The sequence below is a fragment of the Dermacentor andersoni genome, chromosome 1, assembly GCF_023375885.2.
Source record: "Dermacentor andersoni chromosome 1, qqDerAnde1_hic_scaffold, whole genome shotgun sequence".
NCBI lineage: Eukaryota > Metazoa > Arthropoda > Arachnida > Ixodida > Ixodidae > Dermacentor > Dermacentor andersoni.
The window spans coordinates 42,944,158-42,967,815 of NC_092814.1; the positions used below are offsets into that span (position 1 = coordinate 42,944,158).

At 44.2% G+C, this 23,658-nt stretch overlaps 1 protein-coding gene across 3 annotated transcripts in view; it reads left to right on the forward strand.

Moving 5' to 3' along the window:
• The window catches only part of LOC126546156 (regulator of G-protein signaling loco-like), an 87,251-nt gene that overhangs the window by 18,219 nt on the left and 45,374 nt on the right, over positions 1-23,658 (forward strand). For all 3 annotated transcript variants that reach the window (XM_050194272.3, XM_055061374.2, XM_055061375.2), the window contains exons 3-7: positions 365-929; positions 2,629-2,945; positions 14,204-14,299; positions 14,394-14,576; positions 17,778-17,864. In XM_050194272.3, coding sequence (XP_050050229.1) covers positions 365-929; positions 2,629-2,945; positions 14,204-14,299; positions 14,394-14,576; positions 17,778-17,864 — 1,248 coding nt within the window. The remainder of the gene's footprint in view (positions 1-364; positions 930-2,628; positions 2,946-14,203; positions 14,300-14,393; positions 14,577-17,777; positions 17,865-23,658) is intronic.

A 23,658-nucleotide genomic window follows, 5' to 3' on the forward strand; every position in this document is an offset into this window, starting at 1 on the left:
ACTTTTTGTGAATATAAACAGTCTGGACACATAGAAATATCTTGAAATCTGTGGCGTTATACAAATATTCCGCTGCTGCGAATAATTTTCTTTATGAATAGCCAGCACTTCTCCACCAAATTAACCCAAAGCCAGTCTTGAACAAATACTTCAACACTCTAGTAGAACTCGTAACACACTGTCTTTTTAAAGGTGTTCTCCCCTTGGTCATGGATGTCGTGGACAACGTCTGGGCTTCTGCTGGGTTGTCTCTCAGTGCTTTGCATATAATGGGCAATGCATTTATATTTCTGCATTCGCCATGGTAATGCATTTTTTTTTTTCCTTGTCAAGGATTTCAGCTACCTCTTCATGCTTTGTGCAGACTAATCAAGCAGACAGCAACAAGGCATTGCTGGAGCTTATCCTGGAGCAAAAGGGGCTGCGGACCTCACTGGTCTTGCGTACAGTTGTGGGCTACCTTGGCACCATTGAACTACCTCGTGAGGTGGCTGGTTCGCGGCTTCAGGCCATTCGCAGCTGTGTACGTCGCCTGCGCCTTGAACAGAAAGTGCACACGTTGGTTCAGTTGTCAGTGCTGCGAGATGGTGTGCTGCTGGCTGACCTGCGGGGTGCAGCCCTGGCACGTTTTCCAGCTGAACGCATTGCATTCAGTGCGGCTTATGCTGATGATAGCCGCTTTCTTGGCTTGGTCACCAAGGGAGCAGATGGTGCCCTCTCATGCCACGTACTCATGGTGGACTCGCGGCTGAGACTTCCCCCAGGCGTATTGCGGGCAGCACCTCTGCACACATCTGCAGAGCCCATCTTACGGGCTGTAGCTGCACTCTACCATCGTGCAGATGGCCCTAACGCCTCACCTCAGCCCAGCCAGGCAGGCAGCAGCAATAGCAGCAACAGTGACAGTGGGATTGGCTTCAGGGATGAAGGTACGCAGAATAATGTATTGCCCAATATTTTCTCTTTAGATTATGAGAAGACAAAGTATGCAGTGTACAGCTACTTGGAAACATTTTAGACATGGATGCTCAGAAGTGAGATTTTTTTTTTTTTTTTTTCAGCCCGTGTGTGCTGGCAGGAATTGAAAGATGTAGGTACTCAGACTGCATGGATGAGTGGAGTGTCCATTACTGTACCTGTGTCCATTGATGCCTTACTGCACACTTGGAAATTAAGGAAGACAGCTTATTCGTTTGAAATTTCGAAGTAGCTTTCCATTACCCTTTACAAAAGCTTTGCTTAGAATGCCATTGTTGTGCCCTGTGTAGAACAAAGTGCTTGTTACATGTTTTTATTCTAGCTGAGGCAGAAATAAATGAACATGTGAAAACAAGGCCTGCCTGTATAAAAACTTTGCTGGTGCATACAGATAGTGCACAACAATGTCATATGTCTCTGCTTCTACATGCTGGTTGATTGATTGATCGTTTGTTGGCCATGAAAGCCGATTAAGCAGACACTGTTAAAACTGGCTGTTACTGTCAGCTTGCAGAAGCTCTGTTCTCACTCATGTGTACCTTAGTGTCACCACAAGGACAGGCGAAATGAGCCCGTCGTAGGCATTGGCAACATGGCAGTGCAGTTTGCACATTTCTCCCACATGAGTCTTTCCACTAAGGATTTACAAAGAGCATGTATGACATACAAAGACTTTCAACAAAAAATCAGCTAAGGCTGGTAAAGTAGTCTTTCAGAACAAGTATCAGTAACTTTATAGGAAAATGTATTTTTAATACTGGAAACAATAAAAGAAAAACTTATCTTTTTTTAAATTTTGGGCTGATATCTCGGTGCCGGAACGTCAGCATGATGTCAAGGATTTCAAAGTATTTTCGTATATTTTGCTCATGTTGGCACAAGAAATATTTGAAACTTGCTGGATCGAGTGTTTTCTTCCTTATCAATTCAGTGGGGCCTTTCTTTACCTATAAACAATTACTAACTAGGTTCGAGTAAACACTGTCGAAATCCATGACATCATGTCAAGTTGGTACGGGAACTTCAGGGGTGTTGCTATTCATTGTTGTTTTTTATTTGTTTAATGCATTACTTAGCCTCCACTGATGGCCGTTTTCCTATTGCAGTAGTGCAATTTACTAATGCAACCGAATGTTTCAGTTTAGTGCCCCTTTAATCAAAATTACAATGCTTAATGCTTTCAGGTAAGCTGGGCATGATCGTACACAATTTTCGGCTTTGATAAAAGAAAGTTGTCTACATTTGCCTTAGCAAAAGGCAGATGCAAGCAGCTGCTCTCTCCTCATCACACAGTTATAGTCTATATGTGACAATGTGTGCTTTACTGCTGTCTACATGTACATTCCCACAGCAGCAAACTGTAAAAAGGCTGACAAGAGTATTGGGGGAGTACAGGAGCCTAACACAGCTTTGTTTGATATGTTGGATGTCTAATTATGAAAATGTATTCACAAGGCTGTGAAGTTTCAGTGGGTTTCTTTATACAAGTGTACTAGATTTGCTCAGCACTAGTAGGTTCAAAGCTAATGTACAGGCAACATTTAGATTTAGGCTTTTCAGTTCAAATGAAAACTATTGAAAACACTGCATCGTGTCAGATAGTATGTGAAGGCTGTGGCAGGACTTCTCCAACTTGCATTCCTGATGCAGGTAACTCGAGTGACCGTGTGCTTGTGGTGGATGTGGAAAACCAGCCACGCTTCCAAAGCTTCAGCTTGGACCGGCAGGGGGCACTGCCTGCGTGCCCAGACACTGAGCGGTTGCGGGCACGGGCCATGCCAGATTCTGTAGGAGTCAGTGGCGAGGCTCCCCTTGCCTTACCAGATTGGGTAGACAGCAGCCCCCTTGGAGGCTCCTTGCTGGATGACACGCTCACAGCTGCAGATCCTTGTCCCGACGGAGAGAGTGTTGATCTCCAGTCATCTACCAAGGGAGAAGATGGCAGTTCGTCAGCTACCCCACGTAGGGTGTGTACTGCTATACTATCTGTTTTCAGCATATTATTGAAGTCCTTCTGCTGTGTTCAGCCTGTACTAGCAGCAAATAATGTGGCATGTTACACGACTTCAGCCAACATGCCAAACATGGAACTGTATCCCTGCATAGACAAGTTGGGTTTTTCTGCAGCCTCTGTGTGCCACTACTCCTAAGGATAGGTATCTCTAAACCTTCCCAAGTTAATCACACATGCACTACTAAAGATAAAGTTGGCCAAACCATGCATGTCTAGTTTCATATTGTGCATTGACAGGTGGGGCTCTTTAAAAAGGCAAGCTTTTGCTGGGCCGAACTGCTCACATAGAGATAACAGTGGTTTAAGAATGCTACTGCCATTTGTTGTCACCAGGTAGTGTTTCCTGTGGGCGTAACTGAAATAAAAGTTTATGCTTGTTTATTTTAATAATTCTTTACCTTCGAAAACAAGAGGGCATGAATCTTGTTTTCAGACTCTATTAGTGTTACTGCTTGCCATACTTCTAATTTTTACTCGAAGTCATCTTTGTCCCCACTCTTTTCTTTCTTTTTTCTTTTCTTCTTTTACTCAAATGAGCTCTGTTGCAACAGTTTAATCATGCCAATTTCCGACACAATGAGTGCCTGTACCCACTAAATATGGTACAGAATCTTGTCCTCTTCAGCACATGAAGTCCACAACCAATCTCACCGGTAAGCACAGCCAAACTGTGTCTTCACTGCAGAGCACATAGGTATGCTCTGCCGGCTATTTTTCTGTGCGCATATGCACTGTGGCTATTTGCCAAGTGAATGCATCACTTGACATCAGTATAGATACTCCGTAAGCGGCATATGTACATTAGTACACCACTTCTAATTTGGGGGCCTCGAGGTGGTCAGGTCGGCAAACACTGCATAGATGTGAGCTTTTCACAACGGCCGACAGTGACTAGCTTAGCTCCACTCTGTCCTACACAGAGGCAGAATAATCACATGGCCCTTCCTTCTCTGCTGCTTCACACTGGGGCTAAAACGATGCTTGAGCAGGCCGCGGACACTCACAGCAGACTGGAACAAGCTTGCAAACTGGAAATTTCTTGACATTTGTCTCCTATACTATGGTTGGTGCGGAATGACGATGATTCATGTTCTTGCATAACTCATAATCTGATGATGTGTAGTACTTGCAAAACAATGAATCAGTGCTGTGCACAATACAGTAGAACCTTGTTCATACACTTTAGAAAAAGAAACTAACGCAAGAACGTACTAACTGAGAAAATGTATAATCCAAAAGTAACTAAACAAATTTTCACAGACTCAGCTGTTGACATCTACGCAATGCGAAGCATTGCACAATAATTGCAAATCGCAATAAGACTGAAAGGTGGGCTAGTTGGTTTGACTTCATTGTGGAAAGTTTTGCGGGCACTGAATGAAGACAACAAGAAAAGGGCACAAAGACCAGCGCTGGTCTTTGTGTCCTTTTCTTGTCTTCTAAGCTTGTGCGAATAGTGCTTTTTTGGTTTGAAGTGAATTCGAAGCGAATAGTAATTCTTCTCGAATAATTTCGAATCGAATACTTTGAATAGTAGCAAGCAAAGACCAAAAATATACGGCAGAGGGCTAAGGTCTAGGATTTATTCAAGGAAAGTAAACAACTTGATTATTAACAAAAATCTACAAATTTTCGTGCAATAACACCAGCTGTTCCACATGCTGGGGTTTGAGGTGCTCCCTTCTGCAGCTTACAACGGCTCCTGCAGTCGAACAAAACCTTTCACTTCTTGTCTGGGTGGCTGGTATCGAAAGATACCTACGGGCAGCTGCAACCAGGGTTGGGTAAAGGTGGCTGCCCTTGCTTTTCCACCACACAAGGGGGTCTTCGGACCAGGAAAGAAGGGGGCCTTGAAGTACCCAGCAACCTCATCCGAGATTGTACGGCTAGCCTGATGATGTGCACGCGAACTGAAGTGTGTAAAAGCACTTCACACAGAGTCCCTGATGAGTCTGCAGAGCAGGTGCTGTTCTCACTTGTTGCTGTACCATGTTGATAAACTGGCACAATCTCTTCTGCTGCCGTTGTGAGTAGAGTGAACGTCCATTGCTTTGCGGGTCGTTCAGCATAACAGACATCCTTGTATCCAATCGACCAACATTGCCAAGGCAGGAAGGCGTGACATCTTGATAGCAGGGAACCTCGTCTTGATGCTACGCAAAAGGCTTGAGGCAAGCAATGCTGCCTCACGACCTTCGGAAACATGTTCAGCTAGAACCACCTCAGTACACTGCAACAGGGGAATGACTTGTGACAGCGTGGGATATCTGTCCCCAGACAGTCAAGTTGTGGCGTGGTCAAGTGGCTTCAAGACTTGCACTGCTGCATTCATAAGCTTCCACTGACTTGTGTTCAAGTTTGGAACTGCGTCAGATTCTGAAAGTTCTACAGTGATGACCGTACGGAGCTTCATGAGCCTGGCCATTATGGCATGCTTACTGTTTCATCCCGTCGGGATGCCTTGTATAACCTCGAGAGGGTCCAGCTGCATGTTTCTCTGAATTTCCTGAAGCCGTCCTTGGGTCTTGGCTCTCCCTTTTTATCTAGCCACAATCGCTCTGGCCTTAGCACAGAGCTGCAAAAACCCTGACACTTCTCTTTTGGCATCACTGACACACAACTGAAGGGTGTGTCCGAAACACTGTACACCACTCCAGGACGACCGCGCTTCTGCAGAAGTAAAGTTCGTTCCATTATCTGTAATGACGAAGATCGGCACAGTATCGTGGGCTGGAAGTTCCCGCTCCTCGATGACACCTGCGATAAATAGCTCCAGGTTTTCTGCAGTGTCAGAGTCTGTCATCTCCGTGCAGGTCAATGCATGCACGTGTTGCACAAAGTCGCTGTCGATGACGTGACAAGTTACACAAACGTAGCTGTCATTTGCCCGCGATGTCCGACCATCAGTTGTCATTGAAAGCGACTCCACTCCGCTTGCAAAAATGTCCCCGAACTTCTTTTTCACCTTCTCTTTGCTTGATGCGTAGAGGTCCGGAATAATGGCTCTCGAGAACGTTGTCCGAGACGGCACGGCATAATCCGGCATAGCGAACTTCATCATGTCGAGGAAACCCGGTTCATCGACAATGTTGTGGGGGTGCATACCACGAGCTATGAAGCGAGCTATCATTTTTGTCATATGTTGGGCTTTTGGGGCCGACGCTTTCATTTTCGGCTTGAAACTGTCGGCTATGGATGGCTTTTGACCACTTGCCTTACTTGCCCCCTTGAGCTTGGATGGCCTTTCGCGTGCGTCCAGCTTCTCTTGGTAGTCCTAGTGCAAGTCCGGGTGTCTCCTTAAATGTGTTGCTAGGGTTGTTGTCGTACTTGTCGGGGTCTTCAGGACTGCCTTGCATTTAAGACATCGAGCTTCGGTTCCTGGTGGAATCTTTACAAATAAGTTCCAAATCGGATTGCTGGCCGCATGCAAGTCCCCATGGTGCTCTCTGGAGTGGTCCAGGGCGGCTGGGATTGATCAAATGTCGCCGCAGCAGAGACAGAGTCACCCACTAAACACAATCAACCACACCACCACGCCGACGAGATGCGTTTTTGCACGCCTTTGTTCTGAGTATAGTTCTGTTTTCCTGGCTTGGTTTGGATGGGATTGGATTGGGAAAAGTATTACTGAATCCAAAACCGAAACTTCTGAAAACGCCTTCTCCCTGCCCCCTGTGGCCATTTGTTCGGGCCGAATACATTGAAATTTCCAAATAACAAAATTCGAATCGAAGCGAATATTGAATATCGCATTATGCGTTCAACTATTCGAAAATATCGAATATTCGCACGAGCCCATTGTCTTCGTTCAGTGTGTGCAAAGCTTTCCACAATGACGTTGCGATTCATTACGCCGACGCACATCAAGCTGTTGGGGCTTCGGCGGCCCAAGACACGTCTTGTTGTTTTCCTATTGCTATTGCGCAGTGTTTAAAGACAGCGACGGAAAACTGAAACGAAATCGAGCTGGTGGGCAAAGCCGGATGCCGCCGAAGTGAAATGTGATGCTCGTATCGCAGTGCCTGCAGCAGGAACGGGCGGCGCGTTTGGGCTATCGCCAATTAAAAGCGCGCAGTACGCTTTCAACGGCATTACATGCTGTGAAACAGATTGGCGAAGATGCTTATTGCAGTAGGCTTGGCTGCGATAGCTGTGAATGCAGCGTGCGAGGACTCCAGGGAACACCGTATTTTTTCGTGGAAGGACGCAGCCCCAACTTTGCTACTGTGCAGTCCCATGATCGAATGGCCGTGCTGTAGTTTTTCTGAAAGACTACAATCTTTGACTCTCGCACATGTGTTTAAAACGAGCGCACTTAATGCTTAATGCATCCTTTCCGCCAGTGCCGGCGCAAAGACACCTCGCAGATTCGAGAGAGAAAAGAACGCGACTGCCTCTCTGCAACACATGCAGTTTATGTACTTTACGCTGACGTAATTGGAGAGCGTGCGGGCGGGATGCGCAGCTGGCCGCGGCGCACGGGAGAGTCAAGTGAAGGGGCAGCCAGCAATTGATCAACATTGTGGTCACAAGTTGGCCATTATGTCGAATTCACGTGTGTGTGGCACGCTTTTCTGCCAGCTTTGGGTTTCGATGTGTGTGATGGGCCTTAAGTCGGGTTATACGCCTGCTCCGGGACATAGTTTATCTGCTCACAAAACGGAAACGCTGATTAGACACCGATAAGCTTTGACGGGCCTACGAGCAGGACGGTCGAGGAAGGAGATGCACACAGCATGCTTGTCAAAACAGGTGCCTGCTTCAATGTGATGCTTGCGATAATGGCAGAGGGCCAGAAGCAGCTGTGAGGACGAGCTGGGGCGCGATCGGAAATAGCTGTTCGGAGCACGTGTTCAGTTATGACGTGTGCAATTGGCCTAGGCTGTGCCGACTTTGCACAGCTGAGGCATCTGTTCTTTATTCTATGGTGAACCACGATGTGTATGAAGCTGCCAGCGACCTGAACAGCAGGTCTGGTGGTTTCGATGCAGAGTGAAGTTACGGTTTGCAAGTGGCGTACATGTATTTTTACTGCAAAGATAAGTTACCTTATGCATGTTCCAAATCATTACTGTCTTACTTTCCAATTATTCTGTTTCGAAAATGTCTCATAATGAATGCACCTCCTAACTTTGATTCGGTATATTTGGGAAAGAAGTGTGTTCATTACGCTGGTACATACGGTGTTTGCTGGTACCGGAATAAGAAACTGAGTGCGTGCTGGTGTTTTCACGTTAGACGGGCGGGCAAGTATTGTGGTGAAGCTGCTGCGGTGGGCGGCCATATACTGTTCTCGATCGCGCGTCCCTCGGGCATTTTCTTGTTTACATGGAATCTAGCGGCCGGAAATTGTGTCATACGATCGCAGCTTGGCCATATGCTGTACTTTGGTGCCGAAAATTTTTGCTTTCCGGAATCGTATGAACAGGTAAAAAAAAAGTAAGTGTAACTCTAACGATGTGTATGCAAAAAAAAATCTGAAAATGCACAATTTCTTTCTTTTTTTACTGAGCCAATTAAATGCGGTAAATTCATAAATGTGTTCACCTATGACATTGCATGAAAGAACCATGTCATTAAAGTATTATAAAATTTGTAATTGCACCTAGTTGCACACTTTATTAAAAAGAAAGTTTACCTCCAACCAAGTTTTGCTTATTTGCTTAAACTTCAAAGAGTGCTTATGTCACCAAGAGTTTCTTTATGATAAAAATACTTTGGTGAAGCCTCATCCACACAATCACCAACTAGCCCAATTTTTTTCCAAGAGAACTGGCGATGGTCATTTTTGGGGTCTGGGACATTTTGCGCGGAATGACCTACTCTCTTATTTATGGTTGAATCATGGTAAACAAAGAAGCCAATCCGCTAGGTTGTCAAAGTTGCATTTGCGATTGGTCATCTGTGCACTGCACGCTCAGCGCTTTCCTTTATGTGTTAAACAGCGAAGCATTCTCGGGTAACCTCTTTGGCTAGGCTAATGCGAGTTCTTACCATCCTATGGTCACTGCAGCGCACCTTGCTGAGCACGTCCACATCTTGTATGATGCCAGGGTTAGCGCAGAGTATGAAGTCTATTTCATTTCTAGTCTCGCCATTTCGGCTCCTCCACGTCCACTTTCGGCTAACCCGTTTGCGGAAGAAGGTATTCATTATCCGCATATTATTCATTTCTGCAAATTCTGCTAATAACTCTCCCCTGCTATTCCTAGAGCCTATGCCATATTCCCCCACTGACCGTCTCCAGCCTGCTTCTTGCCTACCTTGGCATTGAAGTCGCCCATCAGTATAGTGTATTTTGTTTTGACTTTACCCATCGCCGATTCCACGTCTTCATAAAAGCTTTCGACTTCCTGGTCATCATGACTGGATGTAGGGGCGTAGACCTGTACTACCTTCAATTTGTACCTTTTATTAAGTTTCACAACAAGACCTGCCACCCTCTCGTTAATACTATAGAATTCCTGTATGTTACCAGCTATATCCTTATTGTTGCGTGTGGAAAGACACAGACAGAAGAGGCTATTTACAGGCTAGTGACAGGAAGTGTTTAATGAATCTCTACAAGAGCCTGATTCGGTCACGATTGGATTATGGTGCCGTGGTGTATAACTATGCCGCCCCGAGTGCGCTAAAGATGCTAGATCCCGTTCACCATCTAGGTATCCGCTTAGCCACGGGCGCTTTCAGAACAAGCCTAATTGAAAGCTGATATGCCGAATGGAATGAGTGGTCACTCCACCTGCAGAGATCATACATCAGCTTTACCTATTTCCTTAAAGTGCGCTCTAATCTTGAACATGCATGTTTTAATACCGTTACCGATATGACGTGTGCTACACTTTTTCACAATCGTCTCTCTCTAAGACAGCCTTTCTTGCTGCGTGTGAAGGAGCTTAGCGATGAAATCCATGTCCCACTCCTCGAGCATCGCTTAATGTACCTAACTAAGCTATTACCTCCTTGGGATTGGCAGGTGATAGAATGTGACGTATCCTTTTTAAAGGTTACAAAGCACGCTTCAGAGGTCGAAATCTGAATGCATTTTTTAGAACTTCAGTACAAGCACTCGTGCCCAGAGTTTGCTTCCAAGTCACTTGCCGGAGTGTCCTATGCAGCCGTCGGTCCATTCTTCTCGGAATCCGATGTACTACATCCAGAAACAAGTATTTGTACGGCCGAGGCCTACGCACTATTGTCGGCTGTAAAGCATATAAGGAAATGAAAACTCCAAAAAGTCTGTTATATATACAGACTCCCTAAGTGTGGTTAACACCTTGATGTCACTCTGCAAACACAAAAATCCCGTACTTATTGAGGTCTATTCCGACCTGTGGAAAGCTTATCTGTCTAACCTGCATATCATTATATGCTGGGTACCTGGCCATAGGGGAATCGAAGGTAACGTTTTGGCAGAGGAGATGGCCACGTCAATTGTATCACATGCTGTTAATGCTACTGCTTCGGTCCCTGTCACAGATCTGAAACCTTTCATACGAAAGAAACTGGGAAACCACTGGCAACTCATGTGGGACGCAAAAATAAATAACAAACTGCATGTGATAAATCCACAGTTAGGTTCTTGGCCCTCCGCAACAAAATCATGGCGAACAGATGTCCTATTCTGTCGTCTCAGAATAGGACACACATTTGGGACCCATCATTTTCTACTTACTGGAAATGAACCTCCAACCTGTGGTAGATGTGGTGAGAGGCTGACCGTCCTCCACGTGCTGTTGGAGTGCCAGGAAGCTGAAGCGGAGAGAAGGAAACATTTCCCTCTTGCATACCGTTATTACATCCCTCTTCACCTGGCTATGCTTTTTGGTAGGGAACCACTTTTTAACACCAAGGCAGTCCTCGGTTTCCCTAATGATGTTATATTACATGTAATAAGTCCAATAAGTTCGTAGAGCATCCTCGTTCCAAAGGATGCCGCTGTGATAACTGTTTTGCATAGCACATGCCTCCAGGCCCTTTTGTTTTAAGGGCTCTAAGGGAGGCAGTAGTGCACTAGCCAATTTTAGCATCAGATATATTTTATACGTTGTATCATTCTTTTCAAATGCATCCTAATGTTCATAGTACATGTCACATGTCACGGCCATATCCTTATTATACAGATTTTACGCATTTTAGAACAATTCTTTTTAAGGCCCCTCTACAGCCACGTCACACCAACTTCATAGAGCTCATCACTACACTTCGAACTCATTACCATGAGCATGGCGCTCTTTGGCCATATTTGGCCCTTGCGCCATTAAACATCAAACATTCATTCACTAAAAATTAATCTGCAGAAAACTAAAGTAATGTTTAACAGTCTCCGAAGAGAACAGCAGTTTACGATAGGTAGCGAGGCACTGGAAGTGGTAAGGGAATACATCTACTTAGGGCAGGTAGTGACCGCGGATTCGGATCATGAGACTGAAATAATCAGAAGAATAAGAATGGGCTGAGGTGCGTTTGGCAGGCATTCTCTGATCATGAACAGCAGGTTGCCATTATCCCTCAAGAGAAAAGTCTATTACAGCTGTGTCTTACCAGTACTCACGTACGGGGCAGAAACCTGGAGGCTTCCGAAAAGGGTTCTACTTAAATTGAGGACGACGCAACGAGCTATGGAAAGAAGAATGATGGGTGTAACATTAAGGGATAAGAAAAGAAGCAGATTGGGTGAGGGAACAAACGCGAGTTAATGACATCTTAGTTGAAATCAAGAAAAAGAAATGGGCATAGGCAGGACATTTAATGAGGAGGGAAGATAACCGATGGTCATTAAGGGTTACAGACTGGATTCCAAGGGAAGGGAAGCGTAGCAGGGAGTGGCAGAAAGTTAGGTAGGCGGATGAGATTAAGAAGTTTGCAGGGACAACACGGCCACAATTAGTACATGACCGGAATAATTGGAGAAGTATGGGAGAGTCCTTTGCCCTGCAGTGGGCGCAACCAGGCTGATGATGGTGATGATGATGATGATGACCATGCTTTCTCTCTCAGAATCAACGCGCTTTAAGTAGCACCAACTCCACTCTTGAAGTATGCAGTGACAAGGGCAGAAATAAGATGTGAAAAGTGCCAGACGATGACTGTTGTGAAGAAACCTGTTATTACGCAGCTATTGGAGTGCGGCTGACCTCTGGTTATGTTGAGAGGGAATGGATATTTGGGCATGCATTGACTATAGTTTTGTCTAACTGTAATGACAGCATGATGATAAAGTACAAACTGAGCAGGACACATGCAAGTATACTTGCATGCAGCAATGATTTTGTCAAACATTTTGTTTCTTGTTTGCCACTTGGAGAAAGAATAGGGCTGTGCATTCAATATTAATACTATTAAAAATGAAATAAATTGGTTTTCCCTCTCAAATTAACTGGGTTAAAGTGTATCTATCCAACTGTAATCAGTATGTTAGCATTGACGGATCCTGTTCGCAGTTTCTAGATGTATGCTCAGGCGTTCTGCAGGGGTCTGTTTTGGGACCACTCCTGTTTATTATTTATATTAATGATATTGTGGACATGGCAGACTCGTCTGTATTCTTGAAGTTATTCACAGACGACTGCATCCTATTTACCCCTGTCAACTCTCTCTGAACAAATCACCTTGAGTAACACTTTAAATAAATAGGCAGGATTGCGTGTTAAATGGGAAGTGTGAATTAACCATGAGAAAACTGTGCACATGTGCATCAATAATAAACACAACAATCTTCCCTTTGCCTACCATATAAAGAACAACCCCCTTGAAGAGGTTCAGGAATGCAAATATTTTGGACTGACATTAACTTCTAGTGCTAACTGGTCTACCCATATGAACAACATATGCTCTACAGCCCGAAAGAAATGAGGCAGTTTGAAACATAAGTTGGGCGAACCTTCCCCCTCTCTGATTGACGACATATAAAACTTTTATGAGACCCTCTTTGGAATAGCGCAGAGTTGTTTGGGACCCTTTTACTCAGGCAAATGCATAAAAATTTGAAAAAATTCAAAGATTAGCCGTCCGCTATGTTTACAAATGTTTCAAGTGTCTTGACTCACCTTCGGCGATGTTACAATTGGCTGAACTTTAACCACTTGCTTAAAGGAGAAACACAGCACGCTTGAATTTCTTAGCTTCTCTTTATTTTGGTAAACTGGGAATAAAACCTTACAACTACTTGGAGAAACACACTGGTCGAGCCTCACGTCATAAACACTGTCATCACATCAAACGTGTATTCACTAGGACTAACTTATATAAATATTCATTCTTCTCACGTACAATTACACAGTGGAATTCATTACCGTCAACTTCACCCTCACTACGTTATACTTTGTGGTTTGTTACCGTGGGTGTTTTCTTGTTTTTGTTTGCACCCTTTCCTGTGTAGACTATTGTCCGCAGTATTGTACCAAATAAAAATAAATAAATAAAGTTATTTTATGACAGATTCATTATTTTTGGCTTCTGATTATTCGGACTGTTAGGCGGTTCTCGTTTAGTCTGAATTATCAGTCTGTGACCTTATTAGTTCCAGAATAGATTTTGTAACAGCTGTGCTAAATAAAGGACCTTGTCATTTACTGTTTTTTTTTTGTGAAACTAGCTCCTACATTCACTTTTTGATGCTTAACATTTCTGATAACAGTGCGAAGAGGGTGTATGAGACGTAGTGCTGCACCCCTGAAAATTTTTCTCAGTAAATGGGACTCTTGTTAAATGAAACAGTAATTTTCCAGTTCATTGATGTTCTACCTAAATGAGATTCTACTGTATGTTGCTTTGCTTTCCTTGTTAGCCAGCTTTTGTCCTGTGCTCTCTAATCTTCTATGTTGATTGTGGTGTTTAAATCATGTTCAGGTACCAGCGTATTAAAAGATGAAGAAATCTGTTTCCGCCTGTTTTTCTAGATATTGGGCACATGCACTGATGTCTATTTGATAGCACTGCAGAGCTATGGGCTGTTGCATCTGCTTTATGTTTAAATTTTGGCTACTGCAAAATAAGGTCCAAAACAGTAATTTTGCAACACTGGAAATAGTACTACATACTCATTCTTCTCCTCTTTTTACTGCATGAGGGTTGTGGCTTATAGCCTACTGTTTCAGTGGGCCATGTCCTCTATTGCAAATACTTGTACATGTTTTCAGTCCATAGGGTACAATCAAGTGCATATTTTACCATTTAAAGTTGTAACATGAGTGTGCTATATTGGTGCAGAATGAAAGCAGCTGCAGTAGCAACAAGAATTGGACACGGTCGTCGTCGCTTCGAAGGCATCAACGGCGAAGTCATCATCGACGCAGCACACATGAGGTAATTAGCATCACGCTGATCTTGATGTGCTGGACAAATATAGGGGTAGTCTGGGTTGTCTTTTAAATACCTCATATTTCTCCTGTGTTTGTAGGCAGGCACTGTGTCCGATGGGGAGGTGACAAGTGAAAAGCTCTCCATGTCAAGCAGTGTGCAAAGCTTGGAGCAAGCAAGCGATTCCAGCAGCACATGTGACCAGCCACGAGGTCGTGTGGGCCGCTGGCTTGCTGGTTTTGATGAACTTCTGCATGACCCACTTGGTCTCCTAGTGTTTGCAGTAAGTGCTTTCTATTTTTGCAGTGTTTACAGCGAGTGCTTCCTATTCAGGCTCTATAAATATCACATTTGAAGCAAGTCTGTATTCAAGGCTTGACTATTTTATAAAATCCTTAGAATAGCCTTAGAATTTTGACTTTGCCCTAAATACACCTGCAAGTACATTTGCAATGTACTTTCAGTGTTTTTGTGCAATCTCAAAAGCTACAAAATTAGTTAATGTTCAGTTTTTTTGTGTTTTTTGACAAATGTCTTGTTTATTGCATGGTGCAAAATTCTGAATTTATGTAGTTTTGGCTTATAAAAAGGGTACTTTGATCACTTAAAATGCCTCATTGCATGCGATTAGGAAAGCAAGGTCTTATTTTTATGAACAACACAGCCCGTTTCTGCATGCTCCTCGTCATGTTCATAAAAATTTATAGACTGTTGTGTATAGTGGTGCTAGTACACTTGGAACGCTGTTATATAAACCAGTTGAGACCTACATGAATGTTTAATGTAGCGGGAGTTTTTCAATGATTGGAGCTGCTGCAACTTCGTTGAGCTGGATTTGTTCAGTTCCACAATTTGGTCTCAACCGCAAGAAAGGGGATCATGGAACTGACTGAGTGTTACTTTTCAACGTAGTCCCCTCAATTATCCACATACTTAGCCCAGCGATTTTTTAGTGTTTGGATCCCCGAGAAAAAAATTGGGAAGATTGACACTTGAAAAATGGTTGAAGCTTGAATGATGTCATCATTGGTGGAATAGTGGACCCTACAGAGTTACTTCTTCATCTTCGGGAAAAGGTGAAAGGTTGACTGGGAGAAATCTGGCGAGTATGGCAGTGTAAGCACGGAAAGTTCGCAAGAATGGATGGCCGCGATCACCATAGCAGTGTGGTGTGTAAGTGCATTGTCTTGATGGAGAATGATCCTTTACTGAAGCATATTGTTTGGCCTTGATGTCATCCCGCAGGTGATGAATCAGGACAGCATAATATTCTTCGGTAGTTGTTACGCGCCGTGGTTGCTCACTGGTTATGGTGTTGGGCTGCTGAGCACGAGGTCCCGTGATCAAATCCCAGCCACGGCGGCCGCATTTTGATGGGGGTGAAATGCAAAAACACCTGTGTACTTGGATTTAGGTGCACGTTAAAGATCCCTAGGTGGTCGAAATTTCTGCAGTCCTCCACTACGGCGTGCCTCATAATCAGAAAGTGGTTTTGGCACGTAAAACCCCATAATTTAATTTTTAATTTCGGTAGTTGTCTACCCCTTCTGAAGAAAATCTGAGTAACAGGCCCTTGGAAGCCCAGAAGATGGTAGGCATCACTGCCTACTGAGAGAACAGACCGAGCTTTTCTGGCTGGAGAGGCAGGATATCCATTGTTTTGGCTGGAATTTACTTTTGGATGGAAGTGGCACACCCATGTTTCATCAGCAGTCTTGTACCATGAAATGAAGTTAACAGGGTCTGCCCTGAGCAACTCCAGCTTATCTCTAGATGATGCGCACTGCACACACTTTTCCTTAGTGAGCAATCTTAGGACCCACCGTACATAAACCTTGTGCATCCCATCACTATATTAGTTGTCCACATGTTGAGCCGGCGATATGCCATCACTTGACCTTGCACATAGGTGATGTTTACTTGTGTGTTGACTTTGGCTGACTTGCTGCAGCGCAAGTCGTCTTTGATGCTTGTCCACCCTTGCTTAAACAGGGTAGCTAACTTATTTAATTTGGGAATGGCCGTCCTCTCCCAATGTCTTCACCATATCCTGATTGATCCCATCTGGAGTTGGCCTCTTCATTAACAAAAATTTAATCACCGCATGCTTTCAAGTTCTCAATTTTTGTATGGCTGCACACTTTACCACCTACTGGTGCCCATCACAACCAATGTGCTGCACAGGCTGCATATGTGAAAATTTTTGTGGTGTGACTTCTGAAAAGTGCATCTAGTAGAAAATTTTCTAGATTCGGTGTGCAAATGTTGTCTGTGTTAGGCCAAGGACTTGTGGGACAAATCTCATAATAATTGTTATCTGTGCATCTGCATCAATTTGAGTGCACTGCATAAATTGTTGGCTGCACAAGAAGGTACCAATAGAGACGGGAGGTATCCAAACCAGAAAGAGTAGCTAGTGATGACTACTGGATTACTCTGCAAGATCCATTATTGTCATACTTTTTATGCAGCAATATCAAACGCATCAAGGCCGGTATAACATAAAACTATTTCATTCTCTTTTTATTCCAAATCCGCCATTAGCCCCCCGTGGTGGGTCAAAAAGGCTTGGCCTCCACCCACATGGGCGCAGTGCCCGCCCATATGGGCTGTGCCAGAGCCACGCTGACCTATCACGGAGGGCTAATGGCGTATTTGGAAGAAAAACAGATAGAAATAGTTTTACGTTATAGCGGCCCAGGCTTGGATTTCAGCTGGTAATTGCTTCAAAGCTGGGGTGGCCTTGTCAAGATAGTATGGGAAATTGATCTCTCCGAGACCACCTCATCTGTTTTCTCTATAATGGATTTTGTGTAATGGCACTTTCTGCTGCAGTAATGGTTGTTAAGTGCAAGCAAGCAAATTCTTCGTTATGGTTGCAATACGTAGATAAGAAGTGGACTCACATCATCATCCTAACTTGGAAAGTGTAATGAGGCATAGGAATTGGAACATAATGTACATGAAGTGCATTTCTTCTACGAACGTTGCATGCCGAAGCTTTTGATAAGAACTTGGGGTTGACTAGGGTATCACTCATGTGATGTATAATGGTGGGAACCCAAATAGTAATGGTGATAGTGAATGGTGATGCTAGTACTAGATCATGGCATTAAGAAGTATTTGGCAACTTTCAAAACTTTGGATTTTAGGGCAGACCTTGCACATTAAATGTAATTCTTGAAATTAGGCTGTATCAGTGAAAGGCCATCTGGCGTTGTATTATGTTTCACTGTATTTGTAGCTTTAGTACTAGCTTGTGACTGCTGTTGGAGGGTCAGTGGTAAGGCTGAAGAGTGAGTGCAGTCATTTAATCTAGTGCATTTGGGTCTGCAAGACAAATACGCCATATTATACTATATCTTTATATAGTCGAGCTCTAACAAAATATGATTATTATTTTCACTCAGAGGGTGGAGTCTATGTACTAATGTGTGAAAATTTGTATGAAAAAATAACATCAATTGAATGAAAAATTTTTCAGGAATTTCTGAAGAAGGAATTCAGCCAAGAGAACATCTTCTTCTGGGTGGTGTGTGAGCAATACAGAAAAATGCTCGACAGGTGTGAGGTCAGTATCTGGAAGAAGTATATCTAAAGTGAGCATGTATGGAACATTTGTGGAGAAGTCTTGATGTTATTGCTTCTTGCTGTTAAAGGGACACTAAAAGTAAATACGTCAAGCTAAAGTGATAGACTATTGCTCAAGAATGTCTTAAAGTGTCAATATTGTCACGAACAAACTTTTAGTATTCGAGAAATTGAGGTAAATAGAGGACAAGATTTGCGAGTCACCTGGGACATAGAAGTACTTGAAGTACATTGAAGTCCCCATTATAATTTTGTCACTAATACTGAACCTCTCGTAATAAAAAGATCATTGGACTGCTTTATAAGATCGAAAAAATTGTTACTTGTCGAGTTCTATTCGATGTTTAGAAAAAATTCATTGACATTAACTTTGGCAATGATGCGGCCGGTCGAAAGGTTTTGTTTTCGCTTGACTCTGCGCCGCCCATACTTTCGCATTTCAGTCGTTGCATTGTTGCGTAGTGCTGCGCTGGTTTTGCTGGCTCGCCATACTCGCACAAACTGCAAGTAGCAGAGATTTCCAGGTCCATTTGGTGTTGCAGGATGCCTGAACAGCCCATGCCACTTGAACAAAAGCAGCCAGAGTGGAGAATCCAACACTGCCGTGGCTGAGTTTCTTGATGGCATTTGTGTGTTGCAGAAAAAAATGCAGTGCCGTCTGTGAGGCACCATTTTACTCTCTGACGGCAATAAAAGGCGGCAATAGCGTATTTTAGGTGCGTGTTTTCTACGCACACCCAAAAAAAGTCAGCATCCTGTGAGCACATCGCTCCACATATTGCCCGGAAATCATTTCAAGTGCCGTTGGAAAAGTGCTGCTTTCATCTAGAGACATTGCATTGTGAAGTGCGCTTATTAGTTGAAGTAGTTCCCAAAAAGCTGGCACTTCCTGACATCTTACCAGGACTGATATTTTTGTGTGCCGAAAAGGGCCTGACACGTGACTGCAAAGGTTTGATAAACCCACCTATTTGTTGCATTGTTTCTTGAGCATCCGAGCCGGATTTTGTGCCATTAGACATCTATGTATGTGCACTTTAAATGGCTGTTGATTCAGTTTCCTTGCAGTGTTGTGAACAGTCAGTGCCAACTGACAAACAGCACCAGCCGTGACGGAAGTGCTGTGCCATTTGCGCCAAACTGCGCCATGAAGGAAATCCTGCTACATGCTACGTAAAGTTGTCGTTTATGGCAGGTATAGCGCCAGGCCTGCACCGACCCGCACCTGCTCCAAATTGAGAATACATATTTTGTGCACGCGAGAAAGCGCTGCGCATCAAGCCACCCTTCTTCGTGACTCACCCTTGCACACTTTCCATCATAGCTACAGCCAATAGACCTAACCATGTTTGCAAACGGTAGGCACCGTCAATGTATTTTATAGTATTCTAGGCCTTATAGCGCCGGCACGTAGGATCCGCCCACATTCGCCGTCCCTGCTTGTGCTTCTCTCGTTTTTTTTTTTCTTCTGGGGGTAGGGGACAGGGGGGAGGTGCCGAAGCCACGATCTGATTATGAGGCATGCGGTAGTGTAGAACTCCATATTAATTTTGACTACCTGGGCTTCTTTGACGTGAATTTCTTGCATTTCACCCCCATCGAAATACGTCTGAACGAGACGGTAGGCCTATCTTGCTGACCGCCGCAATAATAACGACTGACGGCGCCTGCAATCAGGCCACAGCTCGTATAAGTGCGCTTATTTTGGACAACACAATTAACATGGACTTCATGAACTAGTTTTTTCAGTTTTGTCAGTGCGAATAGCAAACGGAATGTAGCACTTGCAAGCCACCCGAGCTTCCTTGCTGATCGATGTTTGCTTTCCGTCTGCAAGACGAAATGCGGTCGGATTATTGCTGGCGATCACGCCAGTGGTTTAGTACCAGGCGCTGCTTTACAAAACAATTGCATATTTGATCTAATGTTTTGTTAAGTACTACTTCATGTGAAAAACAAACTGTAGCAGATTTCTATGTCGCCGTGAGTGGCGATAGAAGCGATAGCTTGGGTTGGGTGATATGGGACCGGCGATGCCAGTTGTGTATAGGCCCGCGCAATCTTAGCTGTTGGCCGTGGCTGCCTGATCACTCCAACTCTGTGCCAACTGTACATTTTATTCCAAGCACGGAAATTGATTAACACGTATAGCAGTGTTGATGACATAGTACAATTTACGTAGCTGTGACCATGCTGCCTGCGTGCGTCAACATGTGATAGGCTATCTACACTACAGGTGGCTCAATTCCTTGAGATGGAAATAATTTATTAAATCCTTTATTGAAGTGAGAATTAACTGTGCATTAGGATCTAGTTTGCGCTTATCTTCATCTTCTTATATAACAATAATAAAATGGAACAGCATGTTGAACAAAAAATACTTGCATCTTAGTATAATACATATTGAATGCATTGTTTCAGAAAGTCCTAACTTATACAGAGCTTCCTCTTTGCAACAGAGGAGTAAGTTAGTGGTCCAAAGCATTCTTTTCTTGCTTCAAACAGCAACTTTTCCTGCTCCAAAAGCTGTTCCAAAAGACCAAGTGCCACTTCCATCACTGCACTAGCCATACAGAGCAGGCAGTAAAGAAAGCTGAGTGATTATGCCGAGTTGCACATGTGGAACTGCTGCAGTTAGTTTTACCGACAGAGATGTTTTCACTTCAATGTGTATGGATACTATACAAAAAGTGGTTACCAGTTTAAGCGTGCAAAATAAATAAAACGTGTAGTTTAGCAGAAACATGTACGTGAATGTCATCTATGAAATGTAACCAAAGAACTATACTTGTAATACAACTAGTTCATTGGCTATGTTTTATAGATGGTGCTACTAAAAGTTTTTATTGTAAAAAGATGTTTGTAGGGAAACGGCAAGCAGTATCATAAAATTATGGTATCATCACTGTCAAACAGTCATCAGTAGGATGGCGAATTCAAAAAAGTCAAATTTGATAACCATCTAATTTCTTTTAATTATAAGTGAATATTTCATCCTCTTATATTGACAGTGAAGTGACACATGTGCATTTTTCTTTCTTGGAAAATCTAAGTCATGCTGACGTTTGCAGTCTGCAGCATATGAATATTAATTAACCCACAATTTCACTGCCTCTGCTCATTTTACTTCACTGCTGTGCCTATTTTTATTGCTGATTTATAAAAGGACTCAAGATTTGGCCAAGAAGTGTTTTAGTGAGACCATGCAACCGGCTACCAAGAATACAAATGGGTAGTAGATAAAAAGTTCAAATACGTTCATATTGTTCTGCTTGCCTTTCTTGCATATGCAATATATGCTGTAAGCAGATGCACCGCAGTCTATGTTCTTTCAAAGGGACACTAAAGGCAAGTGTTAAATCAAACTGAAGTGACAGATTAATACTGAAGAATGTCTAAGGCGTCAATATTACCGAGAACAGAGTTTTAATAAGTGAGAAGTTGAGGTAAATGTAAAACATAATTTGAGACTACTGGGAGATTCTTGTACTAGCCCGATGACATAGCAAGTCCTCATTATAATTCTGTCACTAGTACTCAACCACTGATAATGAGAATACCATTGCATTGCATTATAAGACTGAAGAAAATGCTACATATCCAGTTGCATTCGATTTTTCAAAAAAAGAACTCATTGCAAAATATGCTGTAAGCAGATGCACTACAGTCCATGTCTTGTTACCCTTGACAATGACGCGGTGAGTGGTCTAAAGGTTTTGTTTTCACTCAACCTTGCCCTCCCGGCACTCTCGTGTTTTGGTATTTTCTTTTATCACGTACAGCATTCGGCGATCCTGGAAAACCTAAGCACCACTTACTGCAGCGGTAAAACGTACAGTCACGTCAAAGCTTTCTTGAAGGACAGGACGACCACAACAGGCATTGACACCATCAGGTCGGAGATCCTGTCGGCGCCCAACAGGGGCTGCCACAGGTTGTGGTGTTGACCTCGACCCTATTTAACATAGCCATGATGAAACTTCCAGTAAGGCTCAGTAATGTAGAGGGAATGCAATGCACAATATACGCGGCTGACATCATGACTTGGACCACCAGAGGGTCGCTTGGCCTCAGACGTCCGCGAGTGTGAGTAAAACTGCGGTCTTCAATGCTCACCAGAGAAATACGAGAGCTCCTGTTGCTGTGCATGCACAAACCGTGAACTCTGCAACCGACGATTAAGCAACACCTAAACGGCGTGGAAATCCCGTCAGTGAAGACACTAAGGATACTGGGCCTCCACCTCCAGGAAAACGGCGGGGGAACCCATGCCATTCAGCATTTACAGAACGCAGTCTCGCAAGTCTCACAAATTATTGGCTGCGTCACATCCTGACACCACAAACTCAAGGAGGCAGATGTGATGGCGCTGGTACAGGCTCTGGTAATCAGCCACATGGGCTTCTTGGGGCCATGGTTTCCCCTGACGAGATGAGACGAGACTGCGACAGACTAGCACGAGTGTACTAGCAAGCGCTGGGGGTCCCACCCGGCATGTCGACGAGCGAGATCATGGCACTAGGCATGTGCAGCATCACCCAGGAGGTAGTGGAACCACACCTCATCAGTCAGCGACAGAGATTGGCCCCCTGCTGGCAGAGCCATCCCAATGTGCATAGGATACCCCATGCGTGAACAGGGACATGAAACAATGCTTGCGCTGCTAACACACATACGGATACACGTGGCTTCCATGCCGCACAACATGCATCCGAACACAAAGAGCTCATCGTCGGGTATGAGCACAGGCTTTCCAGTGAAGATACGAGCATGACAAATCAGCATTGTACAAAGACGCCTCCCCTTACTCGGCAAGAAACACCGCGGCGGTCAGCGCAGTCGACTCGAACCTCGAGGAGCGATCGGCCCTGATCGTGTGCACTAGACACGACCTCAAAGTGGAGGAGATGGGCATTTACCTGGCCATAGTCTCTGCGTTGCGAGTTCAACATGTAACGGTAATCTCAGACTCCCAATCGATGTGTGGGAACTTCGCGAGGGGACGTGCATCTGCACATGCACATCGACTACTCGTGACGCGAGAGCTCCCACTCATGACAGACGTGATCAGGACTCCGGGACACGATAAGAGTCTCTTGGCAGTAACAAGCATGCACACACCACGGCCCAAGCACACACCATCTGGGCACCGCAACCCGAGGTGCTCGACTGGGACCCGTTCCCGCTATGATACCATGCGATACAACACTACAGACTAGGTAGACGTGCGTATCCCCCGGTGCATGACATACTCGCGAGAAAAGGCGCTTTGGCCTGGCACCAGCTGCAGACTAACAGGTACCCACACCTTGGTAAACTACATTTCATGTACCCTGCGCTTTATTCTGCCATTGCCCTCACTGTGGGGAGCACACATCACAGCCAGCAAGAGCTGGTGCGGCGGGTCCGGGAGATGGCCAAGGCTGCAGAGCCTTTGACTGAGGACCCCTCCCCGGTGCGGGAGCCCCAGCTCCTTGCATTGGCTCTTCTTTTTTTGAATGAACTTATTTCTCTCTCTCTGTCTGTATTGTGTAGTGCTGTGCATGTTTTGATGTCTCGCGAAGTGTACGCTTAATAATCAGCCACATGCATGCGTTATTCAAACGACAGCAACACAACGATGAACCTTGTAGCGGTCTCTCGGTGTGGGTATATACATGGGCACGACATCACAAAAAAAAGTAGTGACAAACTTTCATTGTTTTCTGAATAAATACAATCACACGGCCATAAAAAAATTTCAAACCTGCTGGGGGGGCCATCGTTTTAACCAT